Source organism: Halichoerus grypus, chromosome 7, assembly GCF_964656455.1.
Source record: "Halichoerus grypus chromosome 7, mHalGry1.hap1.1, whole genome shotgun sequence".
NCBI classification, from domain to species: Eukaryota; Metazoa; Chordata; class Mammalia; order Carnivora; family Phocidae; genus Halichoerus; species Halichoerus grypus.
In genome coordinates, this window is record NC_135718.1 from 23,897,982 (window position 1) to 23,920,292 (window position 22,311).

The window sequence follows — 22,311 nt, forward strand, 5'->3', positions numbered from 1 at the left end:
ACATATTCTCTAAAACCCTTCCTTATTTAAGCATCTATGACTTTATGATACTGAGATGAGATCCACTAAAAGGAACAGAATCTTCCAAGAATAACCAAGTCCTCCCCAGAAGTCCCTAGCACAGAAATAGCGTTATAATGGTTATTGAGAATCAGTGTTCCTCCCTTTGGTCAGTTGCATCGCTCTTGATCACAAACACATGAGGAGGTGGCAGTTTAGCGACCGGGAAGTTCTTCACAATAGCACGTGCACTTTCGCTTTTCAGAAGTGCCTATTGGTTAGGACTATTGTTTGCATGGCAATATGCCTCTGGACAAGACACCAGTGCTCACAACCATTTATAGAAGAACAAAGGAACACAAAGGGCCAGGTGATGTTTTGTTCCCTGTTTCCAAGAACATCCTATTGGAAGGAGACGCTGACAGCTTGTCAGGGCTAAGCAAACAGTAGGACCCCCGTCTACCTGCCAATTAGTAGCTCTGTCTATTGTGAGTTTTTATTAGAGCACTGCCTTCCATAGGGCCCCATTATTCATTTCACCCATCCATGGTCTAAAGATAATACTGGATGGAGGGCTTACCTGAAACAGCACTTAGGTTCTAATCTCTATGCATCCAAATGTACCCCGTCACAAATAGATGGGTTCATTTGTATGCTGTTTTGTCTTCATGCATATCTAGCTACCTATCATTTCAATTTATGGGAAACAGCATGCCTTATTAGTCTAGCTAAAGTTTCCTCAGCTTTTCAATTATGACTCCTCTTTTCTCTGAAAGGCAATATAGCTGTTATTTAAATTTGAGAACCACCCTACCCTTGTGTAAGAGTGGGTCAGCTGGTGTGGGGTTTTTTCCTATGCAAATATATATACATCTGTGTACAAAATAACGTCAGTTTGAGGTCTCCACAGAAAAGAGCAATGAACTGATAACTTTTCTTTCATTTAAAATGAGCTATTTGTTTACCTTGAAGGTTGTGACTTAATTAGAAGCTACTGGTGACGAAGAAACTGCTTAAGTTTCACAAGCTTGCAATTCATAAGCATGAGACAAAAATCAGTCAAGAATTTCATAAAGAAACACTGGTGATAATGGTATAGTCAAGTCCTTCCAAAACACTCACTTAGCCTTTGAAAGGGAAGTGCAAAGGAAAATTCTTGAATGGGTTATTTCTTGTTGTGTTCTAACACACGTCCTCAAGGGCTGCCATTTAACCAGTGCAGAGATTACAGAGAATGGCATTCACAGGTAGGCAAGTAAGCAGAAATCATGGGTGGTGTTCAAGTTCAAGGAAACATTTGTAGCATTTATGACAAATGGTAGTGTCGACATCCTTTAAATGGAGAAAATTCTATCTCAAAAGCTTAGCGTGAAAAATCATGTTTAATACTTTGTAAGTTGGAGTAGGCAGACATAGGGAGGGTGGTATTATCATTATTATAAGAGGAAGGTGAATGGGAATGAAGCTATTTTCTTTCGGAGTTTTCCAAACATTTTCTACCAACAAAAGAGATATTTCATGGAGCAAGGGAAAATGCAAACTTTGTACTGGTGACTTTGAGAGGCACGATTTTATCCTACTTACATATCCCTGAGAGAATATTAAACAATTTTCCCAGCTTGGATGGCTTCCCTCCAGAAATTCCCAGACAAATGCCCCTTTTGGAAGTGATCAGGTCTTGGGTGAGAAACCACTGCAGAACAGACTGGTCGGATGTAAGGATGGAAGATGAACCAAAACCAAAACTCTCTAGTCCCTCCGTTCCACACCAGATACACTCGCTTCTCCTATCCCCAAAAGGAAATAACACCACCAAATTCCTCTTTTCCTTAGAACAAGGAAACTTTTGTACATAAGGCTCTAGAAATCAACCACTAAGTAAGTACTAAGTTCCTACCATAATGAAGGAGAAAGAGCAGGAGGGTGATGGTCAAGTGTGAGATGGGGTTGCCACCCCTTCTCTCAAGACTTAAGTGGAAGAAATCTGCTCAGCTATATCTGTCTGCAGGGCATTTACTGATTTTCTTATTGAGACCTCAGTGGAAGTTCTTAGAACATCATGATAGGGGCTAACAAAATGTTGCCTTTCTTGGTTAAAAAGCAAATAAGCAAATGAACTTGTTTTAAGAGTTAAGTAATCCTCTCTGAGAGTACAAGTGCTCTTCAGTCCTCAATAGACAAGCTCTTCCCTCCACAAGGAGGCAGGTCTTTGCAGTAGAAGGAATTACCTACAGGGTCAACCTGGCATTTAAGTTCTTCTGAGTCCTACCCACTCTGCTTACTCCCATTTTTTATTCTAATCAAATATATTTTCTGAACACTCCCTACTTTTCCTGAATCCCAGGCTTTGGTCACAGTTTCTCTTCCCTTGGCTTGCCTTTCATCAGTCCTCTGACACAGGGCATCCTTTTTTCAAGAATTAACTCTCATGTCAGCAGCTACATGAAGACCCCTTTACACACTAGGCAGGACTCTATCCTGTGCTAAGATCGCAGCAATACACATGGCCAGCATGCTTAAGCAGGCATTGCTTGGATTTCTGGTGATATGTGAACTAAGCTCCTTATCTTGACTATGATCTCCCAGAGAGCTGGGGCCATGTGATAAGCCTCTGTGTACTCATTAAAGTATCTGGAAAATTCAGTTAAAACAGAAGAGCAGCCATAACAGAGACCTAATTTAGTGCTGCCAGGTACTAGCTGTGTAGACTTGAGCAAAGAACTTAATATGTCTGCATTCCAATGTCATTATAAATATGTGATAAAAAGAGTACCCACATACATAGGGTTGTTAAAGAACTAACTTAGATAATTCATGTAAAGGGTTTAGAATGGTGCCTGGAATATAATTCCTCAAAAACTCCTGACTATCATTAGTATTAAGTAATTCCACGCTTCTAATTTATCCAAAAAGTATATAATCAGTAGTAAAGGGATGATAAAGAATTTCAATGGGAACTTGTACAAGCTTATTCTTGAGTTGGTAGAGTTCTTTTCCTTACAAATGGCTCCATGCATCTTTTCAAAATTTAATCTCATAATCTCTCTGTATGAAGACAGAGTGGTAGATAAAACCACTGGACTTTATGTTAGCTCGAGCTCTAAGAAACTGATGATATTTGACCAGTTTTGACCAACAAAAATGGCAAGATGATACGGTTTAACTTAATAACTGAGAGAAACCTTCTTAAGTCCTTGCCAGGGTGACTTAAGCTTGAATTTGGCACCTGGAAGTCCTATATCTTTTACTGATTACAATCTGATGCTTCCCAGTAAAACTCTGACTTTAAAGGGTTAGTCTCCCAAAATCAAGGATCTGGGAGTTAAGCCAGAGTCCATCCTCCAGCTCATGGCTCATCCCAACAACTGTACTCTAGATAGCATACCCTCTACTGACAAATTTTCACTCTCAAATATTCACTCTGCTGCATCTGAAGCCTGAAATTCTTCCCCTTCAGCATATAAACACACATGATACTTATTCATCCCCTGCCAAAAGCCAAAACAAACAACAGAATCATCATCATCATCATCAAAATATATTCTCACAGATCTTTGTCCTCACTGGAGGGTCATGCATATACACACTCAGGCTCATTCCATAATCGACTTTATTGAGAGTTATCTACACTGTCTCCACTTCACTCCATTGCTTATCATTCATTCATTCATCATTCATTTCATTCATAAATCTACTGTAATCTACCTTTCAATCCTACTTCTCTTTTGAATCTACTCTGACACAGATCACAATGACTTCCTTTACTCCTCTATATTGCTTAATCTTAGATTGTTTTTCATTCCATAACTAATTTGGTCTGATTATAGAATTTGGTGCTACTGATCACCCCTTTCTTCAGCATCCATGAAAACAATTCTCCTGGGGCACCTCGGTGGCTTAGTCGTTAAGTGGCTGCCTTCAGCTCAGGTCATGATCTCGGCGTCCTGGGATCAAGCCCAGCATCAGGCTCCCTGCTCAGTGGGAAGGCTGCTTCTCCCTCTCCCACTCCCCCTGCTTGTGTTCCCTCTCTCGCTGTGTCTGTCAAATAAATAAAATCTTTTTTTATTTTATTTTATTATGTTATGTTAGTCACCATACAATGCATCATTAGCTTTTGATATGGTGATCCACGATCCATTGTTTTCATATAACACCCAGTGCTCCATGCAATATGTGCCCTCCTTAATACCCATCACCGGGCTAACCCATCCCCCCACCCACCTCCCCTCTAAAACCCTGTTTGTTTCTCAGAGTCCATAGTCTCTCATGGTTCATCTCTCCCTCCAATTCCCCCGCTTCATTTTTCCCTTCCTTCTCCTAATGTCTCCATGCTATTCCTTATGTTCCACAAATAAGTGAAACCATATGATAATTGACTTTTTCTGCTTGACTTATTTCACTTAGCATAATCTCCTCCAGTCCCATCCATGTTGATGTAAAAGTTGGGTATTCATCCTTTCTGATGGATAAAATCTTAAAAAAAAAAAGAAAAAAGAAAACATTTCTCCTGTGTTTTTATTGTTTTGTCTACTTCTTCTTGGTCTGTTCCATAATTTATTTTCTGCTCTGTGTGTTGGTATTTAACAGTGTTCTGCAGGAATCCCTGGTTTCTCCTTGTTGTACCCACTCTTCTGAGGCATTGGGCCCACTGCCATGGCTTCACCTACCATCTAATGGCTAATGTCTCCAAATCTAGAGTGTCAGCCCAGATCTCTGTCCTGACCTTCAGATGAATGTATCTGAAAAATCATCATCTCTGCTTAAATATTCACAGACATTTAAACTCAAATTATCTAGAACTGAATTTTGTATCTACTACATGAACCTAACATTCTTCTTGCAGCAATTTCCATTTCCTGTATTTTGGATTCTTAATCTTGGCTGCTTGAACTCACAGGTCCTTCCTGGTCTTTTCTGCTTATCTGAGCCCCCATTCCTACCACCCTGTTCTAATCATCATACTTCCCCATCTAAATTTCTGGCCTACCCCTGCTACCTAAGGGTTAGATGATGAGATGTGTAATAAATGGATGGATGGATGAATAAATGGAAGAGGAAATGGGTAAATGGGTATAAAGTCATGCAGAAAAACTTGTCCCAACACTTTCCACTAAAAAAAAAAAAAATTGCTTATTAATAGGGTAGGGAGCTGTCCTTACCACAAATGTCTGACTGGTAGAGGTGTGTGTTTCATGGCCACGAGGGCGCCACCCCAGTCTAGGAACCAGACATTGTACTCTTCATCAAAGATCTGGAACAACAACAACAACAACAACAATCTTAGCAACACCTTACATTTGCATAGTGCTTACAGTTTACAAAGTCTTTCACAAATATGGTTTCATCTAGGTTCTGAGCCTTCCAACAACCCTATCAGGTAGTTTGGCAAATACTATTATCCCCACTTAATAGATGAGGACATGGGCTTTGGAGAGAACAAATAATTCTCCCAAGGCCACTCAAATGGTATTTCCAGGGCTCCCTCCACTAGTACTGTGAACCAGTGTGCTACAAGAAGTTGAGACAACAAGATGCTCAGCTAGATAACTGAAAGGAAAAATATGACTTCAAAAATGCTTCCCCATCTTGGCATCCGAGTAAGTTACTACTCAGCTCTGTCTTCTTTCTCATCTATGCAGATTTTTGCTAATTTATAAATGGTCTGTATCTTACAGTGCTGTTCATAAACTGTCTAGGAATGTAAAGACAATTTCTCTAGACATTATGGTATACATGATGACCGAGTTCTTAGACTGAGCCACCACTTCCTAGGTTTCCATGCAAACTGGATGAAGGCCTAAGGTGGGCCCTTGCAGATCTTTACTCTGAATGTGCATTGGAACACAGTGCTTCCAGGGATCCAGAGTTATTCATTCTTTGATTCATCCCTTTGTCCATTACCTATTCATCTGTCCACTCATTCATTCATGCATTCAGTGATCCATTCATCCATCTACCCATACGCATTTCCTAAGCACCTATTATGATGCCAGGCTCTGAGCTATGAGAATGTCAGATGTAATCCCACATGTATCAGTGCTTTTATTATATATAACTATCGTATCTCCAACCTGAAACAGGAAAAAACATTTCTGCAGCTGAAAACCAACCTCCTACTTTAGATCTTCTAGAAGAAAGTGGAACTGGACAATTCCTGTAGCTCTTAACCACTGCTGGTTGTTCTTACAGCCTAAATGGAGAGGTTGGGATGGTGGATTAAGTGAACCGTAGTAGAAAAGGTCAGGGGGTATAAACATATTTAAAAGGGAGGGAATAGGAGGAATGGGGTCTCCTGTACATATGCCCCAGAGAACACCATAGAGAAAAAGTAAATGGATTCTCAGGCTTAACCTCTCAATTGGTTTCCTTTCTCACATTTGCCTTTTAAGGAAATAAAAATGTCCACACTAATGGTAGTCTCAATGCAAAAAGGACCTCAGGGTGACTCATTTCTGTATCAGATAGAAGTGGACTCTGAGCCTATCGTGCCAGTGTTTTCTCTGCAGAGCTCAAAGGTGGGCTCTGTGCTAAGCCACATAATGGAGAGGCTGGAATGAAGTCTGAGGATGAGGGGTACAAGATTCTTGGCATGGGGGAGAGAGAGACACCATTATCTTTTCACTTTCTTCTCTATCACTCTGGCCACTGCTAACAATTGCCCTGTCCAACACTGGAGTGGAAACTGGAATCCTTAGCTATTTGGAAAAAGAAAAAGAAAACCAAAGTAGTAACAACACAAGGAAGGAATGTTGCAGTGGCCACCCGGCCAGGTGAGCTATTTCTTGAGTTGGAGGGACAATGGTTTGTTGCTAGGAGTTTCTGTACCAGAAGAGTTGAAGTTCTAGTTTCCATCCTCATTTGACACTTAAAAGAGATTATCTTTTATTCTGAAGATATGTTCTGAATTATGTATCTGCTTCTCATCTACCTAATTATGGCCTTGTGGGTAAGAACCTTAACTTATTCTTTGTTGTATGCCTTATAGTACTTAATTAAAATAGCTGGTTGCATCTGGTGGGTTCTTGGTAAATTTTTCTTTTGATAGTGGTAGTGGTGACCGTGGTGGCAATGGGGGTGGTGATGGTGATGCTGGTGATGGTGATGACAGCTTCATATAGGGATCCAAGTTGGAACTTGTCCAACTAGATTGCAGATGGTGGCTGCACCTACATCAAGACGTTCAGTGTTCCTCCTTCATCTTCCTCAGGTGAAAACCTTTCACCTTTAAGACTTAGTAAAATGTCAACTCTTCTTGTGAAATCTTTCCCAGTTTCTCCCAGTAGAAGCAATTCCTCCCTTTGCTCTGCAGGCTAAAAATGCTACTAAAATACAATCAGGGGCACCTGGGTGGCTCAGTTAAGCATCTGACTCTTGATTCCGTCTCAGGTCACCATCTCAGGGTCGTGAGATCAAGCCCCATGTAAGATTCTCTTACAATTCTTAAGATTCTCTCCCTCTCCCTCTGCTCCTCCCCACTACTCATGGGTGCTTTCTCTCTCTTAAAAAAAAAATCACTCTAAACTACAGTTAGTTATTTATGAAGCTGTTTTCTCTACTTAATTTTGAACTCCTTGAGGAAAAGGACTCCAAAATATTCAACTGCCTCCTCAGGTTTGTACTTGACACCTAGCTGACATTGTATCAATCTGTGTTGTTCAATACAGTGGCCACATGAGACGATTTAAATTTAAATTGATTAAAATAAAATAAAAAATTCAGTTCCTCTGTCACACTAGCCACATTTCAAGTATTCAATAGCCACATGGGATGACACAGACAGAGAACATTTCCATCTTTGCAGAAAGTTCTATTGGACAGTGTGCTACAAATGTTTGTAAAATTGAATTAATTTTTCATGTAGTGATGTATCTATTAATCTGCTTCATACTTACTTAAGGCTGGGCCTACATAATACTTAACCCACCAGAGACTTCCACAGCTTTGTGTTTTTAGTATTCTAACCCGCTCATCTTGTAGATAAAGAAACAGATCCAGCAAGGTAAAGAGACCTAGCTGCCCAGATCCCATGGCACATTAATGATAAGAACAATTTAATCGGTTGTATCCCCAGAAACCAGCACAGTACTTAGCATCCAGTGGCTGTCCCATACTTACTGCTGAATGAAAGAATGGAAAAAATGGGAAAATTCTGGTTCTTCCTATTCCTTACCCAATGCTTCCATTTTACCCCACTGCTCATCTGTCGGCCAAAATGGACCAAACTGAACAGTTGCTTCCACGTTTTTTTTTTGCAACCACACTCATACTGAGCCTGAGAATCTATAGGAAAAAGAGAGGGCAGAAATTGCCCTAAATGCCTCTTCCCTGTCCCCGATTCTCCCAGTTACCTGTCTCCATGTGTTGCCCCCATCAGAAGAGATGAACACACCAATATCAGTATATGAGAGCTCCGGGCCAATGTTGCCTGAAACATAAGCAGATCATTTGTAATTGTTTGCAGATTTGGGACTGGGGGGGAAGGCAGCAGAGAGTAAAGGTTTTCCAAGTTATGTTTAAAGTTGATGTGGAGTGCCTGGTTGGCTCAGTCAGAAGAGCATGCGACTCTTGATCTTGGGGTCATGAGTTTGAGCCCCCCATTGGGTGCAGAGATTACTAAAAACAATGATTAATTAACTTTTAAAAATTCCTTTAAAAATAAAGATAAAAAGAAAAATAAAGTTGATGTGTGTAGTACTTTCTTGGTATCATATCAAAAACCCAGCAAGAAGAAAAAAACAATACGGGAACCAAAGTAAATAATATGACAGGAATGCATCTTTAAATGGTAAGAATCAAAGACTCGATATTAATGAGCTTGGATCTCTTGAACTATTCATGCTGTTATCAACAGTCTCTTAAAATTGATCATGATAGGTGCTCCTGAAGGTGGCAAAGAGTGGAACAGTAGACATTCGTGCAGAAGCTGGGCCTAAGGACAACTTCCTCCTCATGTATAATTGTAGCCTAAGGAAAACCGGTGTGTGTGTGTGTGTGTGTGTGTGTGTGTGTGTGTGTCCATGTGTATACATGTGAGTGTGCATCCAACTTAAACGTGTCCACTTGTCCCTTGAATGCCAAGCAGCTGAATGACCCAATATTATAGACTACGTAACCAAGTTTACAGGGTGCCCAGAATAAAATGACCCTACTCAGCAGATCATGGCCATCAAGCAGGGCAGGAAAAGAAGGCATCTGGTTTGTGCCACTCTTAACTGCCTCTATCCCATCACCCCTTCATTCTTTCTTTCCCATTCTTTTTCTTCCCCTTGCACATCATCACCTTGTGGTTATGTTCATTAAAAAAGGCAGTGATCAAGATTTTCTAGTCTACCTATGTTGCCCAAGGATCCCCATTGGGAACCCCCCACCTCAGAGCCCAGAACAGTGCCCCAAATGTAGTAGTTAATTGCTCAATAAATAATTGTGGAATGGATGAATGAGTCAACAAATGATTAAGTCATGTTCCAATGTTGATGTGCATCTGGGGAGGTATCAAGAACGAGGAAAGTACCCTAAAGATGTAAGAATTTATCATTTTGGCTGATATTTTTTTCTTTAAAAATAGCAAGAAGGGAATGTTAGCTCCCACACATCTGTAGCCTAAATAAGAGCACAATAAAAATGCAATAATGAAAATGTTAATTGAGCTCCTGACATTTAATGCTTCAAAATGAGAAATTAAAGCCAGGCTACAGCTTGTCAAGCTCCCATCAGCACCAGGGCGTACACAGCTAGCCAACTTGTTTTGACACTCAGGCTTCCAAAAATAACCCTGGGACTCACAGCTCAGGCAGTAGGTGCGAGAGGGGTAGGGAGAGGCACAGTGAGCAGCTCTGTGGAGATCTGTCTGGAATCTGGAATTCAACTCTCCAGACAGGGTTTTTGGAAGACACAGATGAAGAAAGAAAAGAGGGATGGGACAGAGAATGTCAACTCCAATCATTTGGTGATGGTTGCCTGCTAAGAAGGATTCTGAAGCCAGATTTGGTTTCAAAAGAACAGAGCATGGTGATCAATCAGTCATGTCTACCAAGGTGGTCGAGAGCGAGAGACGGAGGCAGGTGCAGAGTCACCCTTGACCTGGAATCTGCTGTCCCCGTCATGGCTTCTTAGGGTCTCTCTCATCATCTCATACCCTCTGTAGGAGCTGATTCTGTCAACTATCTAAGCCCCTCTTTCAAAGTTCCACCAGACTGATTTTAGAGGTGTTGTGGTGATGAGAATCCAAGGCTCATAAGCGAAGTCTATTTTTGGAAATATCTTAGGTCAATTGAAAGGAGCCCTGAAAGAAATGCTGCTAACAGCAGGAACCAGAAGGTTCGTTCCCAGGGGAAGGGACGGAAAAGCTGTATCCAGGACAGTTGGATCTAAGAACATGGGCAGTTCCTAAGTGGCCCCATGGGGAATCTCTGATAGGAATAATTTGGGTTCTGGTATCAGAGAAGGAAGACTTGAAGAAAATGCCTCACTGGCAAAGTGAAACCAGGAGGCTCCCCAAAGTGGTCTCTGGTCAGGTTGGAAGAAGATGTAGCTGTTCCCCACTGATGTTCCCCACTGAAGTGGTGCAATGGGAGAGAGGAAGGAGAGACACACAGAGGAACACAGAGTTTCTCTCACCAATGGCTTAGCTGGTAAATCCTGAAGGTTCCACTGCCCTTTTTGGCAGCTTTAAACAACTTGTAAAAACTCCCATTTCCTCTCAGGGCTACCTTTCTTTGCTTCTTAGTTAAACACTTGTGCAAAAAAAAGAAAAAAAAAAAAAAACATAAAGAGAGGGAGAGAATTCTGTAGTCCTCTGGAGTAAGAGATGCTTCTTTCACCAGCCCAGATGCCCATTCAGAGGATTAAGGGCTCAGTGAAAAAGGAAGCAGACAGTGCACAATGCACTGCAGGGAGGAACGTGCCTCCATGGAGCTTCAGTTTCTAGGAAGCCTGGTACGGAGCCGGGGGGTAGCATGCATCCAGCACGTGAAGGGGCTCAGGACTAGTTCTGGCTGGACAGAAGAGAACTAGAGCCAGAGTGTCGGTGTGGGCCTGAGACCTCTTCCTCTTCCTCCTGCATCACCTCATCTGTAAACTGAGGAGAAGACTCATCATCTTTTCCGCATCATAGAGCTGCCATGCAGTTGAAGCACAGAGAATGCTTTGCACACTGTAAGGCACCATGAAGACCGGGGGTCTTGACGCGTAGGCTTGAAAGCACAGTGGTAAGAATATTTAGAACCCTGGTGTACCTGCTGGCTACAGGCAATTGTCAAACTCTCCAGACTGGAATTCCATCTGCCTTCTGAGACGGCTTCAACTGGAGTTAGAGATGGCTCCTGGCCTCCACACAGCTCCCCCGAGACCACACCTCAGAGCAAAGGGGAAGAGGCGGTGAGCAGCGGGAGCAGACGGGAGGGAGCCCAGGGTCACAGACACCCAGAGGCAGGTGAAATGACAGGATGTGCAAAAGGGCCCTGGAGAGACAGGCTCCATGCCAGCCACTGAAGACATCCATGGCTGACTTCGTAATTATTTTCCTGACAGCAAACAACCTCCCAGGGATAGCAGACAAGCACGGTAAGGAGAAGCTGGGCATGAGGAGGCATGTGTCCATGACCCAGGGCTGGCTTTCTGTCGGGATCTGTTCAGCTGTGTTACATCCCTTCCAACGTCCCAGGGCCATTTGTATGGCAAGGAGCCATACAAAGTTATAAATGTTACAAAGGGGAGAGGAAAAGGCATTAGTAAATTCTGATATTCAGTTGACCCTTGAACAACATGAATTTGAACTGTGCGGGTCCACCTGTGATTTTTTTTTTTTCCAGTAAATACAGTACAGCACTGTAAATGTATTTTCTCTTCCTCATGATTTTCTTAATAACATTTTCTTTCCTCTAGCCTACTTGATTGTAAGAATACAGTATACAGTACATATAACATATAAAATACATGTTAATTGACTATATTATTGGTAAGGCTTCTGGTCAACAGTAGGTTATTAGTAGTAGAGTTTCAGGGACTCAAATGTTATATGTGGATTTTCGACTATGTAGGGATCGGCACCCTTAAGCCCCACGTTGTTCAAGGGTCAAGTGTCTACGGACAAAACCCTTTCAAAAACAAATCTTTGGGGTGCCTGGGTGGCTCAGTTGGTTAAGTGTCTGACTTTGGCTCAGGTCATGATCCCGGGGTCCTGGGATCGAGCCCCGCGTCAGGCTCCCTGTTCAGTGCGGAGTCTGCTTCTCCCTCTCCCTCTGCCCCTCCTCCTTGCTCTTGCTCTCTCTCTCTAATAAATAAATAAAATAAAATAAAAACACATCTTTAATATGTCCATGTTTGTTAATTTATAAAGGCTTAACATGCGACTAATTTAGCAGCACACAATGGTCACAGGTAAAATCTACAACTAATCGCACCTCACTACGCTCTGAGCACCCTGCTGGATCTTGTGGACATACTCTTCTAGCTCTAATTTTTACAAACTCCCACAAGGTAGGAAAAAAAAGAAACCTGTTTTATAAATGAGGAAAACAAAGCCCAGTGGTTGAAGAACTAAGCCAAATTCACAAGGCTAGTGTCAGAGCTCAGCTCGGAAAGCAGGACACCAGCATTCCTGAGTATATTCATTCAGTCATCATAGGCCTAGTGTATGCATATGATTTATGGATTCTGTTGAAGGAGATGCACAAATCACAGTCTTCTGATACAAGACCAGGGTTAAATTTCTGTAATATTACTGATGATAAGACCTAATGTGTATTGAGCATTCAGTATGTCCCAGGCACTGTCCGAGCACCTTAAATCTAGTTCTTCATTTAATCCTTCAATTCTGTTATGTCAATACTGTCAACCCCACTTTGCCAATGAAAATACTGAAGTTCAGAGTGGTTAAGTCACATAGGACAATGCCTGGCTATGTAGTTGGCATATTAAATAATATTAACTTTTATTATTGATTACTGTTTTCTTTTCTTTCTTTCTTTTCTTTTCTTTTTTTTTTTGATTACTGTTTTCCATGTTGCTTCTATTCCAAGCCAGGGTGTCCAGCAGGCCTGGAGGAGAGGCAGAGAGTGTTGCAGTCCTTGAGTTGGGAGGTCTAACCCACAAGGATTAGGGAGTGTGGGGATCACTCCCCAAGCCAGAACAGCAACAGAGCCTGCCCTCATCGCTCGCTAACCTGGATTGAAGCCTGTCCTGAAGCCAGTGGTGTTCCATACAGGGATTCAATCCCTACGGGGTTGACAGAAATGGCCTGGAATGCTCGAGAACTACTCTCGCTGCAAATCTGATCCACGTGGTCAGTCACCGATGGTGTTTCAAAGTTCCTGCAGCTGGGGGCATGGAGAAGGAAGTCATGTCTAGGAGAGCAGTGACCAGGAGCCAGAGGTTCGGGTTGATGAGACAAGACAAAATGTGCCATCTCAGGAAGTCACTGTGAATTTATCTGCTTTCATTAGAGAAAAGCCTAACACCAGAACTCTAACTTCGGAGATTAGAAGCCTGCCTTACTTTATGGCATCAATGTATTCCTGAAAGGTACATGTAAATCAAACGCATGCTAATCAGAGCACATTCCCCAGAGACTTTCACTTTCATTTCAGAGTTGCTTTATCTTCATTTCTGATGATCAGTGGACAGTGGTTCCAACAATGCAACCTTAGGGGTTTTTTTGCCCTTTCCCCCAGGCTCTCGGCCAAGTGGTTAATCATGTGTAAACAAACCTTTACATGCACCAGAGACCTCCTGATTAAAAATAGCTCTGGGGTGAAAGCCTTTGCAAAGAATTCTCTGTGTAAAGAGAAAATTGCCCCAACTTATATTTGGTGAGCTGGCAAGTTCATATATCAAAGGTGTCTTAAAGTGAGAATTCCCTATGACAAACAAGCTTTCTGATCAGTCAGTTTACTTTGAGAGGAACTCTGGCCTCTTGCTAAGCACAGGGGACAGCTCTGTGACTGTGTAGGATGCGCAGTAACTTAGAAGTTACAAGTGTCTGGAGCTCTTTTCCTGGGTCACGAGACTGGCCCTGGGGTTCCATAACCCTGCCTATTTTCTGGAGGGAGTGCCCATCACTTTCACCCAAATGCTCAAATGAGTCCAAAAAGGTGATAAATATTCCAGAAGCTGTCAGGGAGGAAGAAGCACAGGGAATGTCTTTCTTACCTGTAGCCACCACGAGTCCTGGGGCTGTCTCCTTGCTAGAAATTCTTCCTGAGGAATACGGATTTTCAGAGATCTGCAAGTGCAGGTGTAAGGAGCAGAAGGGCTAAAATGCAGAAGAAAACAGCTTCATTCCAGAAAACTTCTGACACACACCCCTGCCCCACCAGAGATGAGGCTTCCAGAAACAGTCACACACTAAGATTTGGGCAGGAGACATTTCTGCCTGAGGCAGCTAGTATGTTCATATCAGAAGCTGCCCCCATCACAACTGCAGGCCTCCCCTCCCTTCCTCATCCCTGCCCCATCCATCAAGGTCCAGTCCATGGTCAGCCTTAGGAAGCCTCCCCGACCATTCCCTCCCACAGAATGATCCTGACCTTCCCCTGTTTCTGATCTTGACCATCACATCCTGCTTTTTAGAGCTGGAGGCGGCCACCGGGAGGGATGCAGAGGGGAAGCTAAGTGAAGCAGTCTCCAGGCCCTCTACCCTCTTCTTCAACCAGATTGTTTCTGTTTCTCCTTCACATTATTTGATTCCTGTTTATAATGTTACTTGAATTTTACCTAAAATGTTTGAAGACAATGTCTAAAACTAGTAGAAAGTTATTTACTCATTTATCCTTTTTTAGGTGTTCTGAAAAAGGATGAGGGATTTATAGATAGGTATCCTATATAATAAATAAAAACAAGAGAATGATGAAATTGGGGAAAGGAGAAAATTAGGTTAGGAAAATAAGATAAAGCCATGGGTAAGGCCTAGGAAAAAAGAAAACTCACACTATGACCAGCTCCTAGGTGGGTGCGCATTTGACTCTGATCTGCCTGGAACCCCAGCTGAAAAGAGGGGGTTAGACTGAAATCTACAAAAAAAAGGAAAGGCCCTGTCCGCCCCCATATCCTCAGTTATTATTAACATAATGTCTACAATGTGGAAAGTTGGTAATAAACCTTTTTAACAATGGCAAAAGGCAGCTTTTTGCTAAGAGAGAAACATAACCATTTCCGAGGCCTTGGAAGAGTTGCTCACACAGGTCCTTTCTAAGACACCACAGAGGGTCCATGAATTTCACTGTTAAGGATCTGCCTTCCCTCCCCACCTAGAGCTGACACACCTGAGGGCAGAGAAAACTTCTTATGCATCATGTCCTCCAGACTGCCTACCCCAATATTCCATACACCTGGCGCACCCTGGGAATGCTGACAGAGTAACCACTGTCCCATGTGGACACACCAGCCTGACCTCTCCTGGGCTGGCAAGGCAACTTTTGCTTACCTTGACATCTATCAAGCACTTACCAAACTGAATCATATCAGTAGCAGTTAGCAGGTGTGTTTCTACTCCTGAGCCCTGTCTGGGACCCTGGAATGCAGGCACTGTCTCTTAAACATGTCTTTATCTTACTAAGAGTTGGAGTACATAGTGTATTCTCAGTACAAGCCTGTGAGTTTCAACTGAGCTTTCCATCCAAGTGGTATGGCAGTCTGAGCCTGGAGATCATCGCCCTGGGGGTTGTGGGAAATGCCTGCCTGGCACCAGCCAAGTTCCTAAGACCCCTGACTGGAAGAAAGCCCCTGATGGGACATCCCCAGGTGACCAGCTTGCCCTGTGGAATTCATGTGAGATAGGGTGACTGACCAGCAAGCAGTGTACTGGACTTCCACGCAGGTCCACATCTGGGGCTTGAAGTAGGCGCCAGTCTCTGCCCTTGTTGTAAGTGATGTACGTCTTCACCTGGTCATCCACCTTCTTGTTTGCCAAGAATATCCCTTTGATACCTGCTACCTAGGAAAAAGGGCAAGAGATGGAGAACCATGTTGGGCCAAATGCTGATAATCTTGGAGAAGCCCTGGGAGAAGCCCCAGCACTTCCCACAGGGTGTTGGGGGTATAAAAGAAGAGAAGAGGAGGAACATGGTGAGAAATGCCATATACCATGTGGTCTTTGGGAGAAGTTTAAGTTCATCTCTTCACCCTCTACCACCTGCCCCTGACCCAGATGTCCCACTGCCCTTTTACCCATGTGCTTTTTCCCACTTTATATGTTTCTGCATTCTGTTCATAGGATCTTATCCTTGATTAACAATTAACATTCCCTCTGAGGCGGCAGTGGTTGATAACAACCGAAGGGGTCACCCCTTCTGTGGAACATGTACTTTGGCTCAGGAGGAGCTTGTAGGCAGATTTTGAAAGCATTAATGTATAGTCCTTAAGGCTGGAAGTTTAGCCTCCTGATTAGTAGTGAGGCAGATATTTTCAGGCAGACGACCCAGCTTGGTGACCTGGCATCCATCTTTGTGTGATCCTGCATAACTTCCACGTCACCTTTGGGTCTCAGCCAATGGTCACTTTGAAATAGACAAAATCAACTCTGCCCTTCCTCTTTTTCCTCAGCTGGCTAAGCATGGATACATGAGATGATGCAGAGCACTCTTGCCAGAGTTCCTGATCTACTGGAATTTGCATACCCTTGATATTAAGAAGGGAGAAGATCATCGCCACAAAACAAGAAGCTAGAGAATTAAAAGAAATTTATGATTCAGAAATGTTCTAGAGTAAGTCAGATTCAACTCAAACTTTTATTCCTTCCATGTCTACATTTTGGGCAATAAGAACAGATGTTCTGAATGACAACAGTACCTCAAAGAAAGATTCCCTAACTTCCTGTACAATCTCAGCATGTTCCAAAGCCAAAAGGCAAGACAACTCATTTAAATGTATATAAACATGAGGTTGAATGACAGGTTTTCTAGAAAGAGATATCTCAGAATTTTAAGTGTATTTATTCTCTATTCTTTGAGGATCATGGTTAACTGAGAGAGTACCAGTGGGAAAGAATTTCATAGAAGTGAGCTCTTTTATTTTTTTTAATGACATAATTTAGTGGGTGAAATAAGAAGTTTTTGTTTTTGCTTTTTTTTTTTAAAGTAACCGGACTGCCCTTGAAAAAGAATGCCAACGCAGATAAAAACAAACAAAAAATGGATAAAGAATGTCAAGAGGAGAACAGAATTTATCTGGGAAGGACACCACCAGGGGAATTTGACAAATGGCCAAAAAAGGAATGATTAAATTCCTAACTTGAACAGAGGGTGGGTACGGACAGAAGCCAAGGTGGGAGGAGGGGCACTGGTGTCAGAGTTCTGTCCTTACCGGACAAACCCTCCCTGCCCTAGCTGCTTAAAGTCACTGCCATTTTGGGAAGACTGGCATCTTCTATGCTCATCTAGGGGCTCTGAGGCTCTCCTATCACCCCAGTCTTTAAAAACCAACAGCAAAAGTATTTCTCTTAAACCTGACTACCAATTTATTCCTCACAGAGAATGGATAGAACCATCTGTCTGATGGAGGCCTTTTGGTATTTTCTTTAGCCATGGAGCTGGTACTTTTTCTGTTGGACCACCAGATAATGATTCTAGAGAACTCTCTCCCGTAAGCCAGCTGGTCCCCTCCAACATGTGCCCAGGGCCTTGGTGTCTACCTCCCTGGAGAAATTTACAAGTCCGACTTAGATTTCTGAGCCTGCTCCTGTGGGGCTCTTGTCACCCCCATCCACTGCCTCCTAGCTGGATGCATCACAGCATGAATTACTAGCCATTCAGTTGCCTCTTGGGTTCTTCTGGATGAGTGTCTTTGGAAAACGGAATGGTCACTACCACATTTTCTCACTGAGCACCACACCACTCGGATGGGCATTTTTTGCATTCCCTACATATTCTGAGAGCAGAATCTGGAGAATGGGGTCTGAAAAGACACAGGAAGGAGAGATTTCCAGGGAAGCCATCTGCAGCTCTGAAGGACTTTCTCCTATAGTTGAATATGAGCCATCTCCCTCCAGTCGGAAAGAACCAGAACACTTCCGATTTTTATTTGGATTGCTCAAACCCTTACATTAATCCTGAATTGCTTCTTGGCTCTAAATTGTGTATAAATAGCCTATAAGTTTAGAGGGCACTTTGCTTCTGTGTGCCCTAGGCCAACAGCTTTCAAACTTCTTGATTGCAACCCCAGTACAAAATGCATGTATGCTACAGCCTAGGACTCATACCCATGTACACATGCATGTGCGCACATGTAGGCACATGTATGTCTCTGACGCAAAAGTATCATGAAACACTACTAAGCCTCACTACATACGATATAAAGGAATGAGAGAATGAGACACCCATTTTAACTCTTCCACCCAAGGAGGTACTTGGCATCTGATAAACTCTGACCATGTTTCCTCCCACTGTTGTTTAAAATCAGAAGCATGGCTTGCAGCTGCCGGTCCCAGAGTTCAAAGAGAAGGGCACCAGCTTGGGATGATGTCCACAGAAGATGGTAGTACACGTACAGGCCTGTGTGGCCCACTTTCCTTCTGGGAATCAATTTGAGGTACGAAGGGGAACTGACAGCAGCCTCTTGGCAGAGCACTGAGTCCAGGTGGTATGGGCATCTGTTGCTCACCTCCCTGGGCCCTTAGGACAAGGAAACCAGGGCTCTGCTGAGAAAAGCAATTACCATGGTCTGCCTTGGGCTGTCCCTAGAGTGGGACGGGTGGTGAGGGGCCGATGAAGGTAAGGCGGGGAAAGATGTGCCTGTGGAGTCTATAAGCAGCTGTCCATCTGGCCAAAGATGGGTCACTCAAGTTCATGATAAAGCAATGGTGGGGAGCAGGCACAAGGGACAGGGAAAGCAAGGGAACATCAATAAGATGGGCAAAGAAAGCAGAACACTTAAGATGACTCAGAAAGTCTCATTTTATCCATCCTAGTGAGTTCCACATAGTCATTAGGAAATTCAAATTAAACCCACACTAAGGTACTACTAGGCTCCTCTCACAGTGCCCCCCCCCCCACACACACACCTGATAATGCCAAGTGTCAGTGAAGATGTGAAGCAACCAGAACTCTTACATCTCAGGTGAGGATGCAAAATGAGAATACCACTTTAGAAACAGGTTGGTGGCTTTTTATAATCATATTCTATCACATTCAACCCAGCAATCCTACTCCTAGGCATTCACCCATGAGAAAGAAAAACTTATGTTTACATGAATGTTTATAGAAGTTTTATTCATTACCACACAGAACTGGAAACAACTTTAATGTCTTTCAACTGGTGAATGAATAAACAAACTAGGGCACATCCACATAATGGAATACTACTCAGAAATTAAAAAAAAAAAAAAAAAGGAACGTCTACTGATATTCAACAACATTGGTGATTCTCAAATGCATGATTCTAAGTAAAAGAAGCCAAACTCAAAAGACTATCTACTGTATAATTCCAATCACATGAAAATCCAGAAAAGGCAAAACAGGAGAGAGAAAGAAATCAGACTGGTCTGCCAGTGATTTGGGGTGGGAGAATGGTTGGCTACAAAAAGGCCATCAAGGAAGTATTTTGGGGTGACAGTTCTCTATCTTGATTATGGTGGTAGTTACACAACCACATACCCCTATCAAAACTCACAGAACTGCATACCAAAACGGGTAAATTTTACTATACATAAATTAGACCTCAATAAAAAAAAAAATAAATGTGAAAAAAATGCATAGTGGGAAGAGCCTGGCCTTTTTATTCAAATATACATGGACTGGTTCAAACATAGCTCTACCATTTTACTATCTGTGTGATCTGAGCCAAGTTACTAAATTCTCTGCACCTCTGTACTCTCATAGGCGCCAGGGGGAATGATACCTACCACAAAGAGATATGGCAATAGATAGATAGACAAATAAATTAATTAATTAATTATATTTTATATATATATATAATTTAGGGTTATGCAAACCAGTACTATGGCCACTAGCCACATATGGCTACTGAGCACTTGAAATGTGGCCGGTAGGACTAAGGAGCTGAAGTTTAACTGTATTTTATTTGAACCAATTTGAACTTCAATTTAAAAACCAACACCCAATTCTGTTATTGGCAAACTTTTAAGTATGTTTGGCATAACTTGGGTATGTGAATCTACTTTTTCGACTGCACATTTTATGAAATGTAAATACTGATCAAGTATCTCTGATGAAAATTTAGCATATGAATTGAGATATGGGGGAAGTGTAAAATACACTCAGAATTTTGGAGATTTAGTATGGAAAAATATAAAATATCTCATTAGTAATCTTTCAAATGGTGCACATACTAAAATGATAATATTTTAGGTATTTTGGTTAAATAAAATGTATTATTATAATTAACTTCACCTGTTTCTTTTACTTTAAAAAATGTGGGTGGTAGAACATTTAGAAGTGCATCTGTAGCCGACATAATATATTTTTCAACAATACTGGTCTTAGACATTACCTGGCATGCTGTTGTTATTATTATAATGAGGTATGAGTTGGATGTTTTACATCCAGGAAAATATTGAAGAAAATGCATCCAACCCACAGCTCAGAGCAATGTTTCCATAATATAACTGAGGGTGTTGGAAAGAATATTTGTTTCTTGATTTATCAGTGGAAAGCAGCTAAGAAGAAATGTAGTTTGGAGTTAGCGATGTGAAGAAGCCACAACAAAGCTCTACGTGAAAAGGGTATCACAGAATAATGGTGAACACACATAATAGATTATATTCATTGTCATCATCAGACTTGTTTTGATGGAACAGGCTCTGACACCTTAAAAAAGAAATTATTATTTGGCCTTTAAGAATTACTTTCTCACCTGATTATGTAATTACAGCCATGACAATATTGTACTTGGAAGCAGGGATTAAAGGAAGAATGAGAAGAGACTCTCTACAGAAGGAGACTGCTCCAACAGACCAAGAAATAAACAATATCTCTGCTTTATTCAGTTTTAGGGAGTTCAGAGGGGGTGGATTCCCACCCACTGGCTTCCAAGGTCTTTTAGTGCCAAGACCTACAGGGTGAATTCTCAAGTAAGTTCTCATTTTCTTTGTCCCCTTCCCATGGTCAAGAAGAAGCCTGAGAGGGCCACATGCAAGATGGAGTGATAACACTAGTAAATAGATTTAAGTGGCTATGCTCATCCCGAGCCAACTCACATCTGTGTTACCTAAAGGCATCTCTGACATTTCAGACAAGGTTAAATAGGTGTAATATCCTAACACATCATAATATAAAGTTATACATTAACTTGGCATAGGAGACTGCATCATACATCCAAATATCATTTTTAGGTATGTAGATGTAGGGGAAAAACAGAAAAATTTGCCCATCAAATAAATGCCCAACTCTTCAATTCAGCTCTTTACTAGTATCTTTGCGATATTTATCCCCACTGTTCCCCAAAGTCACTCAACATTCCATGAAAATGGGCATCTACTCATCAGACTCTGGTTCTCATCTCATGCTGGGATTCCACCAGACATGCCTTTCTTCCAAGCTCCAGTAATTCATCCTTTAAGCCAACTTATCTCCAAGTCCCCCCAAATTCCTCAAGTTAGATTTAACCTTCCTCTTTAGTGATTCTACAACATGGAAAATCACAGCTTTAATACAAGTTAGTTTGTGATCACTAACTACTCTAATAGTCATGTATCTTTCCAGTAGATTGTGAGTCTCATGCACCACCTTCATCTCATCAAACAAAATATACTCTATGAAAGTGCATTAATTTAGTTGAATTGAATGTGAAAGCCTCCTAGTTTTCCCAGATGCATTACTCAAGGGCATTCAGAGTCCAGAAAAATTATAGTCTCTTTGCTAACTGGCCATATGGCACACAATCTCAGTTTCTAGGAGAATCTCCAGTGAAGGAGGTTAAAAACTAATGACCCCTAGAGACCAATTAAATTCAGCTTTATCTCCAAATCACAGAATGCATCTCCAGGTACAAAACAGCAACACCCTCTAAAAGCCTTCAATATGGTCATGGTCTAGATAGTGTCCGGATACAATTTATTCTCTTGGTATTAAATGCCTTCTAGAATCTAAACTCCAACCACCTATCTGGCACTCATTCTTGTACCTGATGAGCATCTATTTGATGCAATTAGATTGGCTAGCTCATGGTCTTACAAATCTACACCATCCATCTAGTTCTTGACTCATGCAGGTCTTAAAATATGGAATGTCTTCCACTTCTTCCTCTGCAGGGCAAAAAGATGATAATCAGATTGGTAACATTGCAAAAAAAGAACTGGGCATATACAGCTCATCTCCAGGTCCACTATTTTGGGGATTTGCCTGCAAAGATCACATTCTC

General features: G+C 42.0%; 1 protein-coding gene across 1 annotated transcript in view; it reads right to left on the reverse strand.

Annotated features, from left to right (window-relative positions):
• SORCS3 (sortilin related VPS10 domain containing receptor 3) overlaps positions 1-22,311 on the reverse strand; it is a 578,941-nt gene that overhangs the window by 79,652 nt on the left and 476,978 nt on the right. The window contains exons 10-13 of the mRNA XM_078077136.1: positions 15,785-15,931; positions 14,149-14,251; positions 8,349-8,425; positions 5,160-5,251 (exon numbers count right to left, since the gene is read on the reverse strand). Of these exons, the coding sequence (XP_077933262.1) occupies positions 5,160-5,251; positions 8,349-8,425; positions 14,149-14,251; positions 15,785-15,931 (419 nt within the window). The remainder of the gene's footprint in view (positions 1-5,159; positions 5,252-8,348; positions 8,426-14,148; positions 14,252-15,784; positions 15,932-22,311) is intronic.